At 41.6% G+C, this 23,163-nt stretch overlaps 1 protein-coding gene across 1 annotated transcript in view; it reads right to left on the bottom strand.

Moving 5' to 3' along the window:
- MED12L (mediator complex subunit 12L) overlaps positions 1 to 23,163 on the bottom strand; it is a 312,365-nt gene that overhangs the window by 262,885 nt on the left and 26,317 nt on the right. The window contains exons 4-7 of the mRNA XM_054039474.1: positions 22,285 to 22,444; positions 6,283 to 6,452; positions 2,211 to 2,321; positions 1,479 to 1,748 (exon numbers count right to left, since the gene is read on the bottom strand). Of these exons, the coding sequence (XP_053895449.1) occupies positions 1,479 to 1,748; positions 2,211 to 2,321; positions 6,283 to 6,452; positions 22,285 to 22,444 (711 nt within the window). The remainder of the gene's footprint in view (positions 1 to 1,478; positions 1,749 to 2,210; positions 2,322 to 6,282; positions 6,453 to 22,284; positions 22,445 to 23,163) is intronic.

The following is a 23,163-nucleotide window of genomic DNA, read 5'->3' as shown; positions in this document are numbered from 1 at the left end:
AACAACAGTAACCTGCTAAACAGGTTGCCTGAGAAGTGTCATTTGAAAATAAGCTGGGCATATCTCATTGACAGCTTTGTGAATCAGTACCAAAACTCAGCACTGATCTGGTGATGCAAGGAGAACCAGTGCAGGTAGCAAAGCATTATATAGTCTCTTTGGACTGTTACACTTAGGAAATAAGTCACTGTGTTGTTTACCAGCTTTATGAATTTGTCTGTGCTAAGAAAGAGAAAGAATACATGCGGCAATAATACAATATGGAGGCGATAAACACTAATGGCAGGTCCTTGTCCAAGAGGAATAGGAGGAGTCTTGCTAGGTGTGAATGGAAAAAGTCTCTTCTAGCTTCTTGACGGAGGAAGAGGTGCTGATGTTCCCATTTACCTTCTTCACTTAGTATTAATCCAGTGTCCCCTGTGTTCAGTTTGAGCCAGCTGGTCTTCATCCAGGCTCTCAATTCCCTCAGGTGCCATGGCCTGTGAGAAAGTGATGCCTGAGAGATACATAGAGCTGAATGTCATCAGCATATTGTTGGCATCACAAGCCATGTCATCAAGTAGATGTTAAACAGAAGCAGAAATAGGACTGAGCCCTGAGGTACTCTGCATGTCAGACCTCTTAGGGAAGAGACACAGCTGCTCATCATAACTGAGCCTTTTTAGAAAGGAAAGAAGTTATATTAGCCTAGTTCTATCACCTCTTGCCAGCACATATAAATGAGTTACCTGCAGCTCATGATCAATAGTGTCAAAGGTGGATAAGAAAGCAAGTAGTATGAGTGTCATTGTCTCACCTTGGTTCATTGCCATTGGGACTTGTCTATCAGTACGACCCATGCTGTTTTGACTCTGTGCTGACCTCGAAAAATCTAGGATATCTTCTGAGGTTAGGTGCTGCTGGAGTCGGTAAACTAGCACCCTGTCTTTGACCTTGCTCAGGAATGAAAGGTTTGACACCCAGCAGAAATTAACAAGAGTCACTGATGTCACGCGCTGGCTTCTTGAGGACAGGCCAGATTACCGTGCATTCCAAAATGCCTAGCAGAGTGCTCTCCAAGGGACATTTTAATTATTTCTGCCAGCAGAGGGCTTCTGTCTACACAACAGGTACCAACGTGGACAGTCACCAGCACAAGCTTCTTCCTGTTGTCCTGCTGATACTCTCAGTCGTAACCTGGAGAGACCAACCTTATGTTTGTTGACCAGGCTCATTCAGATCTTCATCTCTTAGCTGAAATTGTCAGAAGTACCAAACCTACTAGTGGTTTTTGTGATATGGCACCTATACATTAGGAATGTGTCTGACATCACTCATTTCAAATTGACCAGTGAGAAACCATGAGATGGTAACAATAATTGTCTAAGATAGATACGAAATAATGACCTATAAGTAGAATACTTTTTATCCCATTACCAGACCCATAAATCATCAAGTCCCCAGATACACTGCAATGAGAATTGTTAATATCTACCTACCTGCAGCATACAACTCAGTCCATAAACTAGTGGACGATGTTGTGGGCAGGAAAAGAAATCTGAACAGGCTAGCTGTACCGGGCTCACCACAGGACCTGTTGCAGTAGGACTTGGAGCTGCTAAAGGAGGATTGTTTGGTCCAATAATCATATGAGGTGAGTGTGCAGCTACGAGGTTAGGAGTATCGCTTAGCAATAAAGACAGTCGTCTGGCACAGAAATAAGCAAGGCGACGGGACAGGTAGGCTGACTGAACAAACTCTTCTGAATACTGAAAAAAAAATGCATAATATAATAAGCAAAACAGCCTTTTCAAGGTACTCACTTTCACTACAATTCTGATATCTGACATACATAAATTAGAAGGGATCATCTAATGCACCTAGAAGATCTCTCAGACAGAAAACATAGTTGAAACACCAGTTCTGACTCTTTAAAAAAGTTTCTGTCCTGAAAGAGCATTTTTGGTCCTGTTTTTCTATTTAGAAAACCTAATTTATGTATTCAAGGCATGAGGAATTTCAAAGCATTAAAAATGCATATAAAACTGTAGTTTAGTCCAAATACGAAGCATCTGGAAAAAGATTTCAGTACATTTTATAGGTAGAACATTAGTATATAAGCAATTTTTAAAAATATACTGAAGAGCACCAAATAAAAATTTTTTACCTGGGATATTCTAAAATATAAATTGTTTTCAAAAATAACTATAGCTTTAAACCATGTTCTGTACCTGCAACATTAGCGGTAACAAGAGTTTAAGAAGTTCATCGTCAGCAGGTCTGATTTTTTCCAGAACATCCAGTATCCATGTCAAATACTCATGTCTTTCAAGCATTCCCTCCTGAAAGAATTTTTTTTTAAATTGCATCAAAATTAATTGGAAGCAGCACACAAGAAGCTTTATAATTTTGTTACAAATGCTCCTTTAAAATGCCACTTGGTTCTGATCTCCTTACTCAAATGAAAATGATTTTAAGGCTTGATGATAAGACCCTACAACTCTCAAAGATTTTTAAAAATTAACATAGAAAGAAAAATATGCAAGAACAAATGCTACTCAAAGAGCCCAGTAGATGAAGAAGCAACCATGAACTGGAATGGACTACGCACACAGTTCAAATTCACCAGATTGTCTGAATCCCATCCCCTTGACAGATTCACTACCATAACAGCTCTACGCCTGATCCCTGGCACCAGAGAGACTCGTTTCTGTCTTAGTTCCCCCTTCTCAGACCTTCAGTTTGGCAGGGAGTACGCACTCTCCATGCACAGCCTCCCGCTACCTTTCTTGATTTACCCCACAACAGAATTCCTTTTTACTGTTATCTTTAATAATCAGACTAGAAAGAGGTGCTTAGTGGAAGGCAAGGCAAGTTAGAGTGCACACTGGACCATGCAAGAGGAGAGCAAGGCTGAACATCCAGGAGGGGAACTCCACAAAGTGCATTCTCCATGGAGCCGAAAACTAATTCAGCACCAATTTGTTGTTCTTGGTTTTTGAGGACTGTAGTTCAATACTCTGCAAATGGGAAATCAAGAAACCTTCAAATGCCAGGAATGGATCCCTGCATGTGACCTGACTTTAGTCCCATAGTAATTGTACAATGGTTATTCTATACAATAGCTATTTTCTAGTCATACCATTTTTAAAAAAAAAAAAAAAAAAAAAAACTTCTTGTAAACCAAAATTACTTTAACTTACAACAACAAAGATAGAAAGAAACAATTACTTACTTTACAATAACTGGTTATTTGAGATGTGTTGTCCATATATATTCCACAGTTGGTGCAAATGTGCGCAATACACCTGAGTTCAGATTCTTTTGGCCAGCAGTATGTGTTGGTGTGCAACGGTTACACTCTGAGTGTCCTCATGCAATGAGCATAGGAATAAAGAGCAGCATGGCCTCAACTAATACAGAATCAAGGTGTTATCAGACTCCGCAGGGAAGAAGGGCGGGTCATGGGACATGCATGGACAACACATCTCAAAGAAACAGTTACTGTAGGGTAAGTAACAATATTTTCTTTGAGTACTTGCTCATGCATATTCCACTGGTTGTGGCTCACAAGCAGCAGCCTAGATTATTGGAGGTGAGTGCTATCAGTCAACCTAAACAATGGTTACAGGTAGGCCATTGGCCTCAGGGATACTAAAGCCCCTCCTATAACTTTCATTCTTTAACTTGGAGTTAGCATTGATTTTTCTTGGTTTACTTGTAGGTCTTAGGGTTGCCAGGTGTCCAGTTTTGGACCGGAACGCCTGGTTGAAAAGGGATGCCGGTGGCTCCAGTCAGGAATACCTCCTACAGGCAGGAAGCAAAAGCTATATACAGTCGTGTGGATCTAGAGTTGGAATTACCAAAATTATAGTTACCAACCTGAACTTGTACATGAAGGTGTTCAGTTGTCCCAGGTCCTGAAAAAGGTGCAGCCCTCTTCCTTTCTGGGATTCAGAAAGTAATGAGGGTAAAAGCCCTCCCCATGCTCTTGAGGCACTTCTTCCACTGTTCTGAGATATGGCAGTGACTGCACCTCCTGATGTAGCGTGCTGTCCTGTAAAGGGGTCCCTGGAAAGGGATGGGTGGGGATCGGGGCTGCACAGTGAGCAACAAAGCTCAGACACTGCAAATCTGACTCGCAGCCGGGGTCACCCCTCCCACAAGTCCTTGGTTGGAGGCACAAGGACACTCAGGCCATAGGCACAGCCCCCAACAGACACTGCTGGCCAAAAGAACCCAAACTCGAGTGCACTGGGTGCATGTGTACCAAGAATGGAATCTGTATGGACAAGCACTGGAATCAAATACATGCTGAAAATGCATTTATGGAGGCCACAGGGTCTAATGGGCTGAGCAAGTGACTAATCAACTAAGGGCTCAGAGAATCTTGAGCTTTAACCCGGCTCAAGCCACTGTCCAACACATACTATCTGACCTCTTTGTGCTTCATTCATACAATTTGGTCAGAAAACTAGGCTGATGGAAGGAGCGCCCTCTGCTCCCCTATGCAGCCCCCCCACATACACACACACACACACAAAACCTCAAGTTACAGTTGAGCTGAATTACACTATTATGAACAAATAGCTCTTTCATTACCAAATATGAAGCTACAAGTTTGCTATCAGCAAGTTGCACCTGAATGAAGATATTAATTTGCTCATTATCTGTTTCAGTGACTGAAAATGGAAAGTTTGATAATGTGCATTTCTTTCTAAATTAAAAGGTTTAAATCCACTTAATGCAAAATTAATCAGTGGTAAGACAAGAAAGTTGCAGCTTTGTCAGAGTGACAATAACTGCATACACCAGAGTCATGGGAAAGGAGACCCAGATTTTCAAAAAGGACTTCTATTTTGGATGCCTCCATTTTTGGTGTACAGCCTCAGAGAACTAGTAGTACATGATCCTCAGCTGTACTGAACACCCACAACTCCAGTAAAAGACCCACAGAATCTCTGAAAAATCAGGGCTTTTCCTGTGGCCACAGCCTCCTGGACTGTGATTCGGGGGCGGGAGGCGGATAGTGGCTCCTCCCCCTCCCTGCTGCTCCTGAATGCCCTGCCTTGGTTTTGATTGCTGGGGCCGCCAGCAGCGGTTGGGCTCTGCCACCCCTCTGGAGACTCCTGGGGCACAATGCGGGAGGAGCAGGGAGTCGGTGAGTTCCCCACCTTCTTAGGGGCGGTGGGGCTCAGACTTTGGCCTTCAGCCCTGGGATGGTGGATTGGCAGGCTCTGGCAGTGGGGCTTTGGGCTCCAGCTGTGTGGCAGCAGATCCCAGGCTCCGGCCGCAGGGCGTCAGGCTCCAGCCCCCCCGCTGCTACCCCCAGCCCCCAATTCACCAACCCTCATTGCCCCTGGCCCCTGCTACCTTCCCCGACCCTCCATCCAGGCCTTAATTTGTCCCCAAGCTTGCCAGGGCTGAGTAAGTCTGCTGTGAAAAGTGATACACCTCTACCCTGATATAACACGGTCCTCAGAAGCCAAAAAAAGTCTCACTGCCTTATAGGTGAGACCGCATTATATCAGGTTCGGTCCGGTCCGGCATACCGGCAAGAGCTGGTACACCGTGCTGGACTGGACCAGCTTCCCCAGTGGTGATTTAAAGGGCCCAGGGCTCCAGCTGCTGTGGCGAGCCCCAGGCCCTTTAAATCACCGCCAGGGCTCTGGCAGCTGGGCTCTGGTGATGATTTAAAGGGCCCGGGGCGCCACACGAATTCGGATATAACACGGTAAAGCAGCGGGGCCCAGGGCTCCTCGCTGCTTTACCGCGTTCTATCCAAATTCGTGTTATATCGGGTTGCGTTCTATCGAGGTAGAGGTGTACCTGTATTTTTGTTAATATCACCTTTCACAACAGACTTACTAACTAGCAATAAATAAATTACAATGAGTTGGACGTGTATATGTGCATTTATTTGTTTTTCCTAAAGTTAATTAAGTATTCTAGGGAAAGTGTGAGAGCAGCCACCAACTCTTTCTGGTGGCCGCACCCTGAGGCCACCAAAAAAATTGTCCTTAGAATCCCTACCCTAGATGTCCTAAACTAGGCACCCAAAATTAAAAACCAGTTGAAAGTTTGTCTCTAAATCTGAACGCATTTAACCTCATAAATCTAATACAGAGAAAACTTAAAACAATATCATACCTAGCAAATTTCAACAAAACATGCACAAATTGTAAGCTGCTAAATGCAAATTATGAAAGAGCAAGCAAAGTGCCAAATTACTTCTAAGTGCATTTTAAAATTGGACCCTACCTAATACAGTCATCCCCAAAAAGGCACTTTTTACAAGGTTACCTGGAACAGATAAAATGCCAACTTTTCATTATATTCCCACTGCTTCAGGGCTTGTTCCACTTCTTGAGGCATAGCTACGGAGCCATTGCCTTGGCTTGAGGACACATGATAAAATTCTGCAATCTTTGCCAGCTGCTCTCGAAGGTATCTGGTTGAGATTTGAGTCCATTCTATGAAATAAGTTTACAGTTAAAAATTGACTTCTTTCTTTTCATGTGATAATGTATTTGATTCTTCATAGTAAAAACACAACTTTTCAATTACCTCTACAGTCAAAATACCTTTACAAAACATTAAGTAGCAATTGTATAACACGATTCTGAACTAATGGGTTGTGTGTGCGCGCATCTCCTGTGCTTTGTTTTCAAAGCGTACACACCAGGAAGTATGTAATTAGCGTGCTGGCATAACTAATGTGTCCACCTGTAATTTAGAGGTACAAATACCAGCTACGACTTTAGGGAATCACCCATCTGCTCCATCAAGGATCAATATTCAATCACAAAGCAACCTTGCATAGAAGTGTAGGAATCAATATACTACAATTAATTACTTCAATGTGGAGTCTTACTTTTTCCACACAAAGAATTATAACAAATAAAACTAAACAGGATTTTACACCAGCCAGAATTATTGGAAATAAAAAACTGTTCTTCTTATAATGCTTTGAAATTGATGTATAACAACTCTAATTTTAGTTTTTCTCTAGAACGTACCCTTCTTAGAGCAGTTTATTAGGTCAACAGACTGGCCACTGCAGTGTCAAATGTATCAAGACAAAACTTCTTTGAAGGTTCGCAAGTCAGACTGACAGAGATGCAATCACAGATTTGAGTCATCTTGCACTGCTCGTCACATAGTCATGACATTAACAGCAAGCATTAATGCTTCTCTTAGCCTCATCCAACCCATGAGTCTACAGTTCAGGATGCTTTAGTGGGGGCAGGGATAATTAGTACATCAAAGATATCAAAATCATAGGAGCAGAAATCCACCCACTAGGTCACCTTTGGCAACCTCAAAGCATAAAAAGGTCAACTTCAACTCATTGTGTATCTCAAAGAGCTAGTGACACATTGCTTATGCCACTTGTAAGAACTGCTAATAAAACTCTAGATCTCACATTTATTTAAAAGGCCTCTGTCCAAAACCTTAAATCAAAATTAACCAACAGTTATTTAGGGGCGCCCAGTCCTCGCAGTCTCCGTTCATTGTACACCTACATACTGCTCACAGTCTCTTGGTGCACAACCACTTGAGAACCACAGGTCCCCCAGGCACAATTCTCACTATCTCAAAAAGATTCCTGTTAAGGGCATCATGAGCACATAAAGATGTGTCATCTGTCCTTAGCTCCGACCTCTAGGAATAACAGCTGTCTTACCACGTGAGCCCTGCAAGATGCTCAGAGAAAGGGAAAAATAACCCATAGACCAGTCCAGTCTGCTGCCAGAGAAGATTACTGTGTAACTCTAAAAATGGCCACAACTCCACCTGGCCATAACGTGAGAGAATCTTTTGGCACTTTCTTACATACAACCTTACTACCTGGGCCTAAACCTGATAGGATGTTCCCTGACCAGATGGTCAGAGCCAATAGTGACTGAGCTAAGGGATGGCTATGCTGAATTTCAAAACCAACTTCAGCAGAAGCTACAGCAAGTGTCAGGCCACTTGAGTCTACACACAAGAGAGCAATACATAACAAATAATATTATGCTCCTCCTTCTTACACAGGAGGGAGACAGATACTAAAACCTTGAGCCACCACCAACTTCACTGAATACACTTAAAAGTTCACCCTCAAGTAGTTTAAGTCACAAAATACAGGTTTGATTATATAAAAACCGCTAAAGATTAAAAAAATATATCTCAATTCTTTACTTGTACAATGTATGCTGCAATATTTTTATAGGATCAAACGTCTGCTAGTGCTTTACACAGAGGTTTGAATGCAATTTCCCTGACCTGGATTATTCATTCTCCTTCAGACCCCCAAATGAAGTAAACAGCTTTTTAAAAAAATCAAGCAGGAAGGAGAATTTCTAGTTTCACGGTACTGAATGGGCGGGAAGCTACTGAATTGGGGAGGAGGGGTAAGGCAGGCAGCCCCTCCCTGGGAGATCTTTCCCAAGGATTTGTGGGAGATAGGAAGCAGAGGTAGCAGAGCTTCTTGCCACATCCTGTAGTCAGGGGAGTGGTCAAGCCTTGATGGCAAACTCAGTATTCCAAGCAAACTTTTGGGGTGTGACCCAAACCCTCCAGTTTTAGCCCACTGGAATTTTGCTAACCAAAAGAGTGAGTTTCCTATTACTTTAATCTCAGCACTTTTTGGCTACTCAAAATATGACTCAGATTTCTACTAATAATATTTTTATTTCTTTTTGTGGTATGTCCCACTCCCCTGTTGAGTTTACCAAAACAGCTTCTTCTATTAACTGTACCTTTTCTTGCTTCAGAAAATAGCCATTATTTCTAACCTTACAGCTGATAGCTATGGAGAACAATTTCTCCATCTAATCTTTGTAGCACTCCTTTTAAAAGGCTATGCCTCAGATTTCTACCCCAACATGACCTCTTTTTCATCCTTTAAAATGCAGATACCTTAACATAGACATGTAAAATGTGTCTGAATATGAATTTAAATGCCTATTTTGAGGAACTCCAAATTGAACATTTGGCCCTAAATCTTTCCTTCTAGCTCATTACACCTAAAACCTTGGGTCTTCCTGTTGGCAGTTGCTCTTGTCTGAACTCCTAACATTTTCACTGAAGTCATGTGGGCCATTTGTTGAACCTTACGTTAATATTTGTAAAGTCTTCCGATGTCTTGCCTTTCAAAAGCCCCAAACACCCCTCTCATCTTGCAGATGCTGTCCTTTGTCTGACTTGCACAGATGATAAATGCTTAATTGTGTCCTGTGAGGTGTGCACATGAAGAGGATTTCTGTGAATACAAACTACTACCGACATCACAAGCTTTGATCTTGCCATACACAGAACAATGCTAAACAAAGTTAATTAATCCACCACCATTTACCTCATTGAGTGTTTCGTTCTTAAGTTTAGAGTGAAGTGAACAATGTAGTAAAAGACTGTGAAGTTTTGCAATAATGATGCAATTGCTGCATTTCTGTCATTCTTATTCAGATAATCTCAGAAATATGGACCCAGTATGAGAGCAATACACAAAATATGGTGGAACTTTTCTTAAAATTAGTATAAATGCAGGAGTGGGTGGTAGCAGGGTCTACATGGACAGTTGATACGCTCATGCTAATGTGCTATAGATTCACATCTCAGCTTGCCGCACACTAACTCTGTCCAGACAAACCCTAAATTAATGTGGGGTGATAATTTAGGTGAAGGATTACCTACCGTAGAATTCCTCTTTTCCATCCTTTTAACAGTACAGCTGAATTTACTAGGGATATTTTTAATGTCCCGTAAGAGACAAATATGTTACAGAGTTATGTTTAACCAGCATGCAGCATATTTGAGAATAGCACATTCTTCAATGAATGCATAAAAGCACTGCTTTGACGGTCTAAACCTGTTTACTATCAAAGCTACAGGGACTCCCCATATGAAAGGCTAATGTTTTCATTGTGGTCTGTACAATATTTGATCCTCAGACTTTACGCAAGTTTGCTCATCTTTGAATCTTTTTCCCTGAATTTCTTTTGGAAGGGTTTTCTCTCCAAAGCTAGTGGCTTGGTACAAAAACATGTAGTAATTTTCAGTGTTGTTTAAGCTTAAAACAACTATAGATAGGGTTACCATACGTCCGGTTTTTCCCGGACATGTCCGGCTTTTTGGCAATCAAACCCCCGTCTGGGGGGAATTCCCAAAAAGCCGAACATGTCCGGGAAAATGCTGGCCGGGCACTTCCCCTCCCGCGGCTGCTCTGCTCCTCCCCTGACTCTTCGGATCTGTTTAAGAGCCGAGCTGCCCGAGTGCTATGGGCTTCAGGCAGCCCCCTTGCCTCCGGACCCCAGCCGGGCACTTCCCCTCCCGGGCTCCGGTGGCGCAGGGTCCGGAGGTATGGGGGCTGCCCGAAGCCGGTAGCGCTCGGGCAGCTTGGCTCTTAAACAGAGCCGAAGAGTCAGGGGAGGAGCAGAGCCTCCGTCCGCGGTGGCTCTGCTCCTCCCCTGACTCTTCGGCTCTGTTTAAGAGCCGAGCGCTACGGGCTTTGGGCAGCCCCATGCCTCCGGACCCTGCGCCGCCAGAGCGTGGGAGGGGAAGTGCCCGGCCAGGGGCGCAGGGTCCGGAGGCATAGGGGCTGCCCGAAGCCCAAGTGCTACCGGCTTCACGGTTTGCCGGGCAGCCTCCAGACCCTGCGCCCCCGGCTGGGCGCTTCCCCTCCCGGGCTCCAGCTGCGCTGGGGAAGCGCCGGCCGGGGGCGCAGGGTCTGGGGGCTGGCCGGCAAACCATGAAGCCGGTAGCGCTCGGGCAGCCCTTTTCGTGTGGCTGGGAGTGGGAGGGAGGAGGGGGCGGAGTTGGGGGTGGGGTTGGGGCGGGGAAGGGGCGGAGTTGGGGCTGGGCCGAGGTGGGAAATGGGCGGGGCCAGGGCCCCGTGGAGGGTCCTCTTTTTTTATTTGTTAAATATGGTAACCCTAATATAGAAATGTTTAGTAAATATTTGCTTCAAAATACTCACTCAATTTTCTAAAAACTATTGCAAATCCACCATTTCACACTTATTTTCAATGTCACACGGTGAAAGGATAATTTTCCCAAGGCAATTTATTACCAGTACCTCAGTGCCAATGAGTTAGAAACCATGGAGAATGAATCATTTTCATTACTTAAGGCACAGACCTGAAACATTTTGAAGACTGCCAAAAACTAATCAGTGATGTACTGTATAATTATTCTCAGAAAGCTCTAAATAACCTTTGCAAAATAGCGAACTTGCATGCATAATGTAACCTTTAGCACCCATTTGGCACATTCAGAATGAAATCTGTGTTGGAACACTAATGTAATACTGAACCAAAAACTAAGTGCATCAGCCTTAGGATAGTCCTGTTGTCTCATTCCATTCAAATAACCATGTGCCTCCTCTATCATGGAACTGACCAAAGACAGAACTGAAACCAGAAGTATCCACCCACCTATTTTTCCATCTGACATACCACTGGCTCTCCCTTTCCAGTAAACAGAATAACATTTTCTTCACAAATACTTCCTCAGCTGATGTAAACTGAAGCTATGCCACAAGTCACACCAACTAAGGATCTGGACCATTGATTTTGCTCAGAAGACTCAACGTATTTATTTTTCTTTTTTTTTAAAAAAAAAAAAAAAAAAAAAAAAAAGTCAAGATAGTTTGAGAGAATTCTTTGGTTTAAATGCAGCCTTACCAATATTCATTCCAGGATGAGAAGATATGCCTTTGGTACTCAAACCTAATCCAGTGTCATTTTTTATCTCCCTGGGATAGCATGATGTGCTGTCTCAGCGAAGATCATTAGCAGAGCTATTCACCGTGATTAGGGAAGCAATAAACATATTTCTAGCGGTTAATACTATAACTCCCCCTAGGGTCTATCCCTAAAACTGTTTGGAGTAGAGGTAAGAGGAGAAAGGTGGTCAGAGGCTGGAGTGGAATAGCAAAAGCAGGAGATGGGAGACAGGTGAGTAAGTGCCTAGGACACTATATGTTCTATACAAACTAATAACAGGTTGGGGAAGGAGAGAAGAGAGTGTGTGACAGGCAAGGAATAGAAAAAAAGTAAAAGAGAAGCAAGGCAGCATTGGTCACAGGGTTGAGGGACAGGACCTAGAGACTCTTCTTCTCCAAATGTTTCTACATTAGAGAAAACTTAGGAGGGGGAAGGGAAAGAGGCACAGAGCCCACAGTGACACCGTCAGTCTTTTTCCCTTCCCTCTGAAGTCTGCCTGCTCCCTCTCCTCCATCCAGGACTGCTGGGCCAGCAGCAGACCCCATCAGGAGTTGACACTGCCTTCTGCCTCCCTGCTGTTGTGATATAAGTGACTGTCACGGGAGGAAGAGGAGAAAAGGAAGGTGATGTGAACTCACATGTGAGATGAACTCAGCAGCCCAGCCACCAACCAGCAGCTGCATTAAAACACACACATCACTGAGAAGCGGGGGGGTAGGTGGGGGGTCAAATTCTCATCTAGGGATCCTCTTCTATCACATCTACAGGGTAAAAAGAGGATCCTACTGCAAACACCTCATGATTTCCCCAGTCCTTTTCCCTACAGAGAGGAGAAAGAGGGCCTGCTTTGGGAAGCCCTTCCCCTACACTCCATGGCCTGGGGAAAGGCAGCAGAGGACCCAATGCTGCACCCACATACACCAACTGGAACGGTCATGAGGGGTAGGAAAGGCCCTGTTGCAATGCGTACCCCACCCCCAATGCTTGGGGTCAAAGAGAAGAGATTCTGCCCACACAAAAAGTGATAAGGGTGAAACAGGGAGTTAGAGGTAGTCATAAGTAAGGTGGGCAGTCCCCCAAAAAGTTGCAGATCTGCTTCACTGATACGGAGATGAGCTTCTCCTATAGAGAAAAGGGGGGAAAGGAGCAGCAGAGAGGGAAGGGAGAAAAAGGCAGACATTTATCCCACCAAAAAGCACTTTTTGTCAGTCACAGACAAGAGGCATGGACCCCAGACCATCCAAGTCAAATATCAGGGAGAGATAGGAGGGGGCTCCTCTGCCTGACTTAAGGAAATGAGAACAGAACATGGAGGCATGACCCTAATTCAATGTTTTTGGCCTTTTTCCAGTCACTGGTGATGGGACGCGGTCCCATTTCAACAGAGTTCTGAAATGCACTCCAGCAATCATTACATATTACAGAATATCTGGGCCCGAACCTGAACACTGGGTCCAAACGCATTCAGACTTTGGAGAATGCCTGATCTAAGCATCATGGCACAGACCCATCTCTACCATTTATTACTGTATCTTGGGAAATCGATCTTAACAGTGTTGCAGAAACTTGCCTCAAGCTGCAATTGTCTCATCCTTAGATTGCACAGAATATACAAGGCCAGACCCAGACAGAAGTTTGATGGGAGCGCGCTCTAAGGAAAACCCAGGACAACACAACTCGTTCATTTTGCCAGTTCAGTAAGAGACTCTTATCTGTTGATGACAGTACTAAATCCATACACTTGCAAGACAACACTGTGCCAAAGGTCCCATCTTTTGGATGAGATGCAAAAACAGGGTCCTAACTGCCAAATGCACAACTAAACTAGGTTAACTTAACTTTGTTTCATTTGCTTTCATTACAGCCACTCTATTAAATACACGGATTATTACATTGTAAACATTGCTTTTTCCCCTTCTGAATCTATACCTTTTCTGTGACATTCTATTCCCCAGTGTCTTGCCTATTGCTCTCGCCTGTTTTCATATATAGACTCCCGAATGAGAATTATTAATTCAACACAACACTGTTTTCTGCCTCTGTAGCTCAAGTTCATTGCTTTAGGAGTTTGCTGCTACTAATATGCAGTCAAAATACATTCATAGTAACGGGTGCAATAGTGTTATATAGTCATAAATTATCCAATCCTAAATTAACCTACAACACTGTCACACAATTTAAAAAAATGTGTTCAGATTTAAAGACGGCTTTTCTCAGGATGCCATGACCATTCACTTTGTGAAAAAACCAAACTGCCACAGGCTGCAAAAACCTCTTAAAAGTCCTGACAAAGAAACATTCTCCAAAAGTCTAGATGTGACAGTGAAAAGAACAGAAGGCTAGCAGGGATGAGGAGAGAGTTAAGTCTGCATGGATGACTTAATTTTCCTATTTTCTAACGTTGGGAGTTTCTCTAACTTTATCTTTGGAGTTTGGTTAAAGTCTGTGCATCTCACAGAAAGTGAGATCCTCTTAATACCTGCAGTATGATGAAGTTTTTACCTAGAACTAGTAGTGCTGTAACTATTTACCACTTCTACTGTACTCTGGATCTCAAATCACAGCACAAACATTAAGCAATCTTCACAACTCCCCTGCCACATAGGATAGAAAGAACTCCTAATTTCTTTCTTCTTAGGCACTTCTTTCTCTCTCTTTTCTTTTTCCATTGCAATTAACCGCCCTTCCTTTCAGCCAAGCTCACAACCTCTTTTTTTCAGTTCCTCTCCATTCCTATTGCCCAATATCCAAGTAGTTACCAAATCCTACTCATTCTTTTCCAATATCTCCAAATTTCCACTCTTGTGCCTACGGCTAAAGTGTTTGTCCATGCATTGATTATCCTTCTGAATACTTCAAGCGTCATCTTTCTGCCCTCCACCATTCCTGTATTGCTCTCCTCCACTCCATTTAGAATGCAACTACCACCACTTGGACAATATCAGCTCTCACTGAATCCCTCTCACCTATCCCCACCCAAATTCAACTGCCCTCCTTGCCTTCTATTCCTGCTCAAACCTTCTCTGTCTGGCTGTTCTCAGTTATTACCACCATCACCTTTGCTCATGAATCCTACTTCACTTCTCCCCCCATCTCCTCTCATCTTCATGCTTTCTCCCTTGCTGACCCCACAGCCTATTCCCAGTATGCTAGGCATCTCGCTCCTTTCAAACCCAGTTCATAATAGTACAAATGTCATATCCAAATTAAATTTAAAAATATATATGCTCGAATAATCCCTCTCCTGGGATTTCTAGCATGCCTCATATGTCTTTTTAGATTGTAGGTTTCTCAGGCAGGGACCACATTTTATGCTGTGTTGCATGCACTCTGGGCACTTCAATAATGAAGTAATAGTATCTTTACCCATGTTTTACACATGGGGAAAGTGTCATGGGGGATTAAATGACTTTACAAGGTCATCCAGACAGTAAGTGAAAGAGCTGGGATTAGAACTCAAAAATTCCTATCCCCTCACCCCATGCTTAGCATCTACACTGAGGCATATGTATCCTGTCCTTCCAATCTTTCTGTACCTTTAACTGAACTGTGCAGGCTCTGTAGGGTCTGTCTTGTCCAGCAACTTGAAAGTACACTTCCTTGCCTAGAGACAGATTTGCTTTTCTTACAATATGAAACATGCAATGTTTTGAAAAAACTATCCTTTTTAGTCTAATGATATCTAACTAATGATTTGGGATTTTAAGAGTGCCCTCTCTTTTTTTTGCCCTTTTAATTAAAAGGGATTTTCTATTCACTTTCAAGGAACTAACATCCCACTGTGCACAGAAAGGGAGGACAGTTTAAGTTTGCAGATTTTTTGCAAATATGATTTTATTTTGTTTGGTGTTGTATGTTGTATGTTGTATGGTCTCATGTTAGGTCACGGTTTTGCTCGTTTGTGTTTCCCAGTTCATTTGTACATTCAGCATGTATCATGTCCTGTGACACAATCCTTTCTAATGACAGAAACATTCAAATAACAGTCATTACAAAAATAAATCCTACAGCTCGTAAGTCATTTCAGGGCAACAACTCACATAATTTAAGGCTGCATGATTGAGCCTCTCTTTTGCACTTTCTTGCTTGATTTGTTTGAATGACAAAAGCACCACTTTCTCCTTCGCAATTCCAGAATGCTCTATGCACACTGCAGCTTACTTTGTGGAGTGGCATATAAGAAGCGGAAGAAAGAGGGGTCTTGGAATAACTTCCGTGGATGAATTAGTGTTGGCCCATATTATGGCCTGGCCACACTCCCAGACAAAATAAGCTACAAGACTTGGTGGGACAGATCAAGGCGTATCTATGCTACAGTGCAAAATGCTCTCCGACACCCCACACCCAGAAAATACTCTTCACGGGTGTGGCACATGAGTTGTTTCAGATTTGGAAAAATTGCAGATGAACAATTGCATCCTGCTTAGCTGCCTTTTCTCCCCATGTCCTAGATCTAATGCAACATGTTACCAGCATCCAAGTAAATAAAAAATAGTTAAATTCTTTCAACAGAAAGAAAAACAAGCTGAAAGAGAGGGTTCTCTACGCTATTGAAAAAAGAGCAGATATATATGAAATTGAGAAGCACTGAGAAATAGGGCAGCAAATAGGCTGCCAAAATTCAAGTATACTCCTTAAAAGACCTGATTGGGTTACCAAATCTTCTTCTTCTTTTTTTTTTTGGCGGGACAATCCACCAGCAGATGTTGCCCTTCTCTGCATCTTTTCTAATTCTAATATATCTTTTTTGAGATGGGATGACCAGAACTGCACGCAGTATTCAAAGTGTGGTCGTACCATGCATTTATATAGCGACATTCTGCTATTTTCTGACTTATTATCTATCCCTTTCCCAATGGTTCCTAATATTCTGTTCACCTTTTTGACTGCCACTGTACATTGAGCAGATGTTTTCAGAGAACTATCCAAGATATCACTCAAAAGAGAGATCTTGGAGTGAACAGCTAATTTCGATATCCATTTGTACATAGAACTTGAATTATTTTTTCCAAGGTGCATTAACCTTGCACTTAACACCAAATTTCATCTGCCATTTTACTGCCCAGTCACCCATTTTAGTGACATCCCTTTGTAACTCTTCAGTCAGCTTTGGACTTAACTCTCTCTCCACTGTTGAGATAATTTATGAATATGCTGAACATCACTGGTCCCAGTACAGCTCCTTGGGGGACCCTGCTATTTATCTCTCTCCATTGTGAAAACTGACCATTTATTCCTACCCTTTGTTTCCTATCTTTTGACCAGTTACTGATCCATGAGAGGACTTTCCCTATTATCCCATGACTCTTTACTTTGCTTAAGAGCATTTGGGTGAGGAACCTTGTCAAAGGTTTTCTGAAAGTACAAGCACGCTATGTTGGCATGGGATCTATATGGATGTGGGGATCCCACCCATATCCTTTGCAGTCAAGACCAATGCAAAGAATTCACACAGCTTCTCTGCAACGGTCTTGCCTTCTCTGGGCACTGATTCAGTACCTCGATTGTTCAGTGGCCCCAATGACCGTTTGGCAGGCTTCCTGCTCTGATGTACTTTTAAAAAATGCTGTTAGAATTTGAAGAGCAACTAGCAAAACACACACAAACTTTCTTGGTCTGCCTTATATTTTACACTTGACTTGCCAGAGCTTATGCCTCTTTCTATTTTCATCATTAGTAGTTGATTTCCAATTTTTAAAGAATGACTTTTTTACTCTGCTGTTTAGCAAGAGTGGCTTTTTTTTTTTTTTTTTTTTTTTTTTGCGCTTGGGATATATAATTTTGTTTGAGCCTCTATTATGGTGTTTTTAAATAGCCTCCGTACAATTTGCAGGCATTTCACCCTTGTAACTGTTCCTTTTAATCTCCATTTAACTAGCCTCCTCATTTTTGTATAGTTCCCCTTTTTGAAGCTAAATGCTACTGTGGTGGGTTTCTTTGGTATTTTTCCCCTACAAGGACGTAATTTTAATTACACTAGGGTCTCTATTACCAAGTGATTCAGCTTTACCCTCTTTCGGACCAGATCCTGTGCTCCACTTAGGCCTAAATCAAGAACTGCCTCTCCCTTTGTGAGTTCCAGGACTAGCTGCTCCAAGAAGGAATCATTTAAATGTGTCTAGAAATTTCATTTCTGCATCCCTTTCTGAGGTCATATATCCAGTCAATATGAGAATAGCTACAATTCCCCATTATTATTGCATTGTCTGCTTCTGTAGCCTCTCTAATCTCCCTGAGCATTTCACAATCACCATCACCATCCTGGTCAGGTGGTCAGTCCTACTGCTATACTCTTATTGTTCAAACATGGAACTTTTATCCATAGAGATTCTATGGTACCGTTATTTGACTCCATACTTTCTTTCACATATAGTGCCAGTCCCCCACCAGCAGGGCCTACACTGTCATTCCTATATATTTTGTACCTTGATATTACTGTGTTCCATTAGGTATCCTCATTCTACCAAGTTTCTGTGATGCCTATTATATCAATATCCTTCCTCATTTCATGCTAAGCACTCTAGTTCACCATCTTAGTATTCAGACTTCTAGCATTTGTACATATGCACTTGTACAATTTTGTCAATATTTAGTTACTTGCCTTCACGTGTTATGTTTAAATGGGATTCTTTTACAGTTGACTGTTCCTCACTAGCTTCTATCTGTAGTTTACCAATTTCTTTCCTATCCTCTTTACTAGCATACACAGTTTCCCCTTTAATAAATTCATCCCTAAATGATGTTTCCACCCAAACCTTGTTTAGAGCAGCCCTGAAGCTTCTCTAACCTACACTGAAAATCCAGCTGATTCAGAACTAGCCCCAGGATTGGGGTTGGGGTTGGGGTGGTTGCACACTGCTCCTTTGTACCTACCCCCATCTAGCTGTGCTCAGAATATGGTAAACTGATAATCAGCCCCATTTCCAAAGACAGACATAAAATTAAGGTTCTCAGAGGAAAACGTGGGCTTGCAGAATACTCTCGTTATAATTAAACTCAAATATTTATGATCCCTTAGTAGACTGTCCTCCAAAGACCCAATTTCTATCTAAGAAGATATAAATGCAACCTGAAAACTCATCTTGCCAGTAAATCCACATTTACTTGTGCCTCACTGGCTGGCACAGTGGGTTAATGTACAAGCCTTTCATCTCTTGAGACACGAGACCAGCTCTTGTAGAGTCACAAATTACTTCTCTCGATGATTTGTGATGTGTACTGAGGGCAAGGATACATTTTTGTCCTGAACTTTTCTCAGAGCACACTTGTAGAAGACACCAAAACAACATATTTGTGTGGTACAAAAGTTTGATCAGCATAAGTTTAGCATAGATGTATTAGTAAGAGACTACCAAAGCCAAGAGTGAGTTATATAGATTATCCCAAAAAAGCACTATGAAAACTATTCGAGCATATCAAAATGCCATGTATTTGGTATATGCCACGTTTTACAGAAAAAATTATAAATATTTCAGTTATAGGAAACAGTTCTAGTTCCTATGTTCCATATCCCTTTGCCTGACTTCTTTAGTAGCATGAGTACAAGTAGGCAGACTAGAGTTTTTGTTCCTGTTCTAACTCAAGTTAGCCGATTGCCAATTAACTAATATGTTTTAAAATACTAATCTAGAAACCCCTAGCATTTGTCCGATGACAAAAAAAATTGTCATTTACTTTTAGCCCAAAACCTAGGGCAAAACCACAAACATTAATATTTTTGAGTGTCTAGATTGTCATCCTGTGCACTGAATGACCCTGTGATCATGTACTTAAAGACTGTATCATAATGCATATGCACTAAACGGCTAAATTAATGTTGCATGGTTAACCTCAGATCTGGCATTTCCCAACTTCTGAGTGCCGGATTTTGCAATCTTAATGTTCTTCTAATGTATTTTTATAATGCAATGTCCATTTCATAATCAAGTTGATTATAAACTAATCAATTGACTCGTTTGTTAATGAATTTGCCATGAGCAGCAATATTTCCAAAAAACAATACTGTATACGCAGACACCCTCAGTTTGTCTCCTTCCTGGTTTGACTCCGAATCTGAAGTCCTAGGTTATGCAGGTTGGAAAATAAAATTAACAATGCTAGCACCACGCAGCACTACCATAGGTTTCCTTGGTTCCATCTACTACTGTTTTAAAGCTTCCAAAATACAAAGACTTTCAGAGTTTTTGAAAAGTTGGGTCAGATACTTATTTCTGTACATCCCCATTTGAGAGCTAAGTTGTCTAAGATTTTTGCTAAAAGGTGAAAAACATGCTTGTCTAGCTTAAAATGTGTTAATCAAAGCAAAGTTTAGGGGCTGAAAACCCACAAATAGTAACTGAAAAAATGTTTGCATGAAATACCAGCAAGATATGACAGCCAGACACACTACAGGTGCTCATAGCAGTGACACGGAAGTGTTGCAGTGAAAAAAAAAAAGGGCTTTTGCTTTAACTTAGTGGTTTACATTACAAATAAAGGGAGGGGGAAGGGAATTATTAATTCCAGGTACTGGAAGAGTTGTAAGCATATATTAGTTCATCCCTAACAATCTGCATACTCTCCAACTTCCAAACTGGTTAAATATTTTTTATTTAGTTTTAGTCCCTTTGATGTTAGATTCCAAGGCACAGTTCTGAGCTGCCAATTTAAAGTGACATTTGACTTAAAACAGAAATTCAGGGTTTATCAGGTGCACTCAGCAGCAGAGATGTACTTCAGCTATGTTTAACAATTGTTTAAAAGTACTTTCAGTATTAAACTTTAAATATTAAATTTAAAAAATGCTTTCCATAAACCCTGGAGGTTAACAACTTGACTTGGTATCTATCAAATCCTCTGTTTATCTGCTAAAAACTCTGTTCATATATTATCTCATCCTGATACCCATTTTGTATTTTTCGCCCATTTACAGTAGAACCTCAGAGTTATGAACACCTTGGGAATGGAGATTGTCACTCTGAACAAAATGTTATGGTTGTCCTTTCAAAAGTTTACAACTGAACATTGACTTAATACAGCTTTGAAACTTTACTATGCAGAAGAAAAATGCTGCTTTAAACCATCTTAATTTAAATGAAAGAAGCACTGAAACAGTTCCCTTATCCTGTCAAAAAAAATTTAACTTTCCCTTTATTTATTTATTTTTAGGACTTTACAGTATTGTACTGTATCTGCTTTTTTTTTGCTGCCTGATTGTGCTCTTCCGGTTCCAAATGAGATGTGTGGTTGACCAGTTAGTTCATAACTCTGATATTTGTAACTCTGAGGTTCTACTGTATTTTGTCCTGTCTCATACCTAGGTTGGGGTTGGGACTGTCTTTTTATTTGCCATTTGGCTGGCACAAGGCCTAGCACAACACAGCCCTGATTCTTGATTGGGGTTTCTAGATGTTACCATAATACAAATAATCAATTAGTACAAACCCGCAAACAAGGAAGAGTGGCAGGAAGAAGCTAGAGAGGGAGGATTTAGGTAAGGGACATAGTGCTAGAGTACAGAAGCGAGAGATCCGCAGTGGGAATAGTGGGCTTGTCCCAGAGGAAATGGAAAATGGGTAGCGGGAACGAGATGGACCATGCTAATGACTTATGCCATTTTTCTAATCTGATATATGGCTATTTCCCCCAGGAGCAGGCTTGTTCCAATTATTATTTATGTTCTGGTAGTGCCTAGGAACCACAATCAGCAGCACCATTCTGGTAGACACTGTACACACAAGGAAGGGAGAAGACATTCCCTGCCCCAGCGAGCTCACCCTAAGCTATTCTGACAACACTGAGAAAGACATACAGGTCAGATCTGGATCAGGCAGCCAACCCTGTCTGTACATACATAAAATCTGACATGAAATGTAAACTCTCCAGCCTTGAACAGCCTGCAAATATGTTTTCAAGTTGGAGTTCAGCAGGAAGACATAAATTCCCCATTGCTCTTGAAAGAGCATGCCATTGTCACAGTTCTTGAAAGCTCTTTAGATTTTCATGTTCACATACATGGTACATTCCGTACTTGGCCCAGTACTTCTGGTTGGTGCCAGAAGGTAGCATTCAGCCCCCATTGGTGAAATGAAAAGTACTCCCACAATCATTTAAATATAATTATGCCTAAAATATAAACTTTCAAATTTCATTTCAGGCTTTTCAGAGTAACAATTCAATTCACTCCAGGATGACATTCATCCTAGCATAAAAGGACCTCTGGCCATTTAAGCCTTTAACTTCATAATAAGAGGAACTTGAATGGCCATAGACCCCTAGGTGAGCTCTCTACACTGGGATGAATGTCAGCAGCTGATGATTAAGATACAGTATATTCTTTTCAATAAAGTGATTAGAGATTTGGGATTTGATTTGACAGGTGGAGGGGTAATTGTATGGGGCAATATTTTATATCTTATAGCGCTTTGTATTTGATGATTTGGGGAGGAGTGCGGGACAGGGGAATAGAAATCCTAATTGAAAAAAAGTAAGACTCCTACTAATAAAATGATTCTTTGCTACATACTTTCCTAGCAACACCAGAACACTGAACAAAAGGAACAGTTCCATTCAATTATTACAGTGCAGTGAGACATTAGAATTCTTGTTCATTTACCAATATTTGGATCAGTAGCCTGACGTTTTTTAATTTTAGCTTCAGAAACAGCAGCATAGTAGGCACATGTCATCTTGATCAGCCATGCTGCTCGCAGTAGTGGCACAGAATATTTTGCTAAATAAGCAAAGACATCCTCCTTTTTACTGAGAATAGGAACCTGGAATGAAACAGAAAATAAATACTATAGCAAATCCAATATAACAAGTTGTAAGGAAACCAGCTTGGGTTTCTATAGACTTTGACTATTTAATTCTAAAATATACTTCAGAAGGAATTTTATGTTAATCCATAAACTCAGGAGATCATCTAACTTTTTGCATATATTTGGAATAATTTTATAATGCATTTTGAAGCAATATCTAAGGAGGAAAACATATCCATTTAACCCTTTTTTTCAAAACAACTCATACTGTGGATTCAGAGTAGCAGCCGTGTTAGTCTGTATCCGCAAAAAGAACAGGAGTACTTGTGGCACCTTAGAGACTAACAAATTTATTTGAGCATAAGCTTTCATGGGCTACAGCCCACTTCATCGGATGCATGCAGTGGAAAACACAGTAGGAAGATATACATACACACACACACACACACACACACACAGAACATGAAACAATGGGTGTTACAATACACACTTCCATGTTCTCTGTGTGTGTGTGTGTTCATATATATATATATATATATATATATATGAACATGAAAGTGTGTATGGTAACACCCATTGTTTCATGTTGTGTGTGTGTGTGTGTGTGTGTGTGTGTGTGTGTGTGTGTGTCTTCCTACTGTGTTTTCCACTGCATGCATCCGATGAAGTGGGCTGTAGCCCATGAAAGCTTATGCTCAAATAAATAGGTTAGTCTCTAAGGTGCCACAAGTACC

Source organism: Malaclemys terrapin, chromosome 9 (assembly GCF_027887155.1).
Source record: "Malaclemys terrapin pileata isolate rMalTer1 chromosome 9, rMalTer1.hap1, whole genome shotgun sequence".
In the NCBI taxonomy this organism is placed as follows: Eukaryota; Metazoa; Chordata; order Testudines; family Emydidae; genus Malaclemys; species Malaclemys terrapin.
Note: the sequence above shows the minus strand (reverse complement) of the source record. Positions and strands in the feature narration are given on the sequence as shown.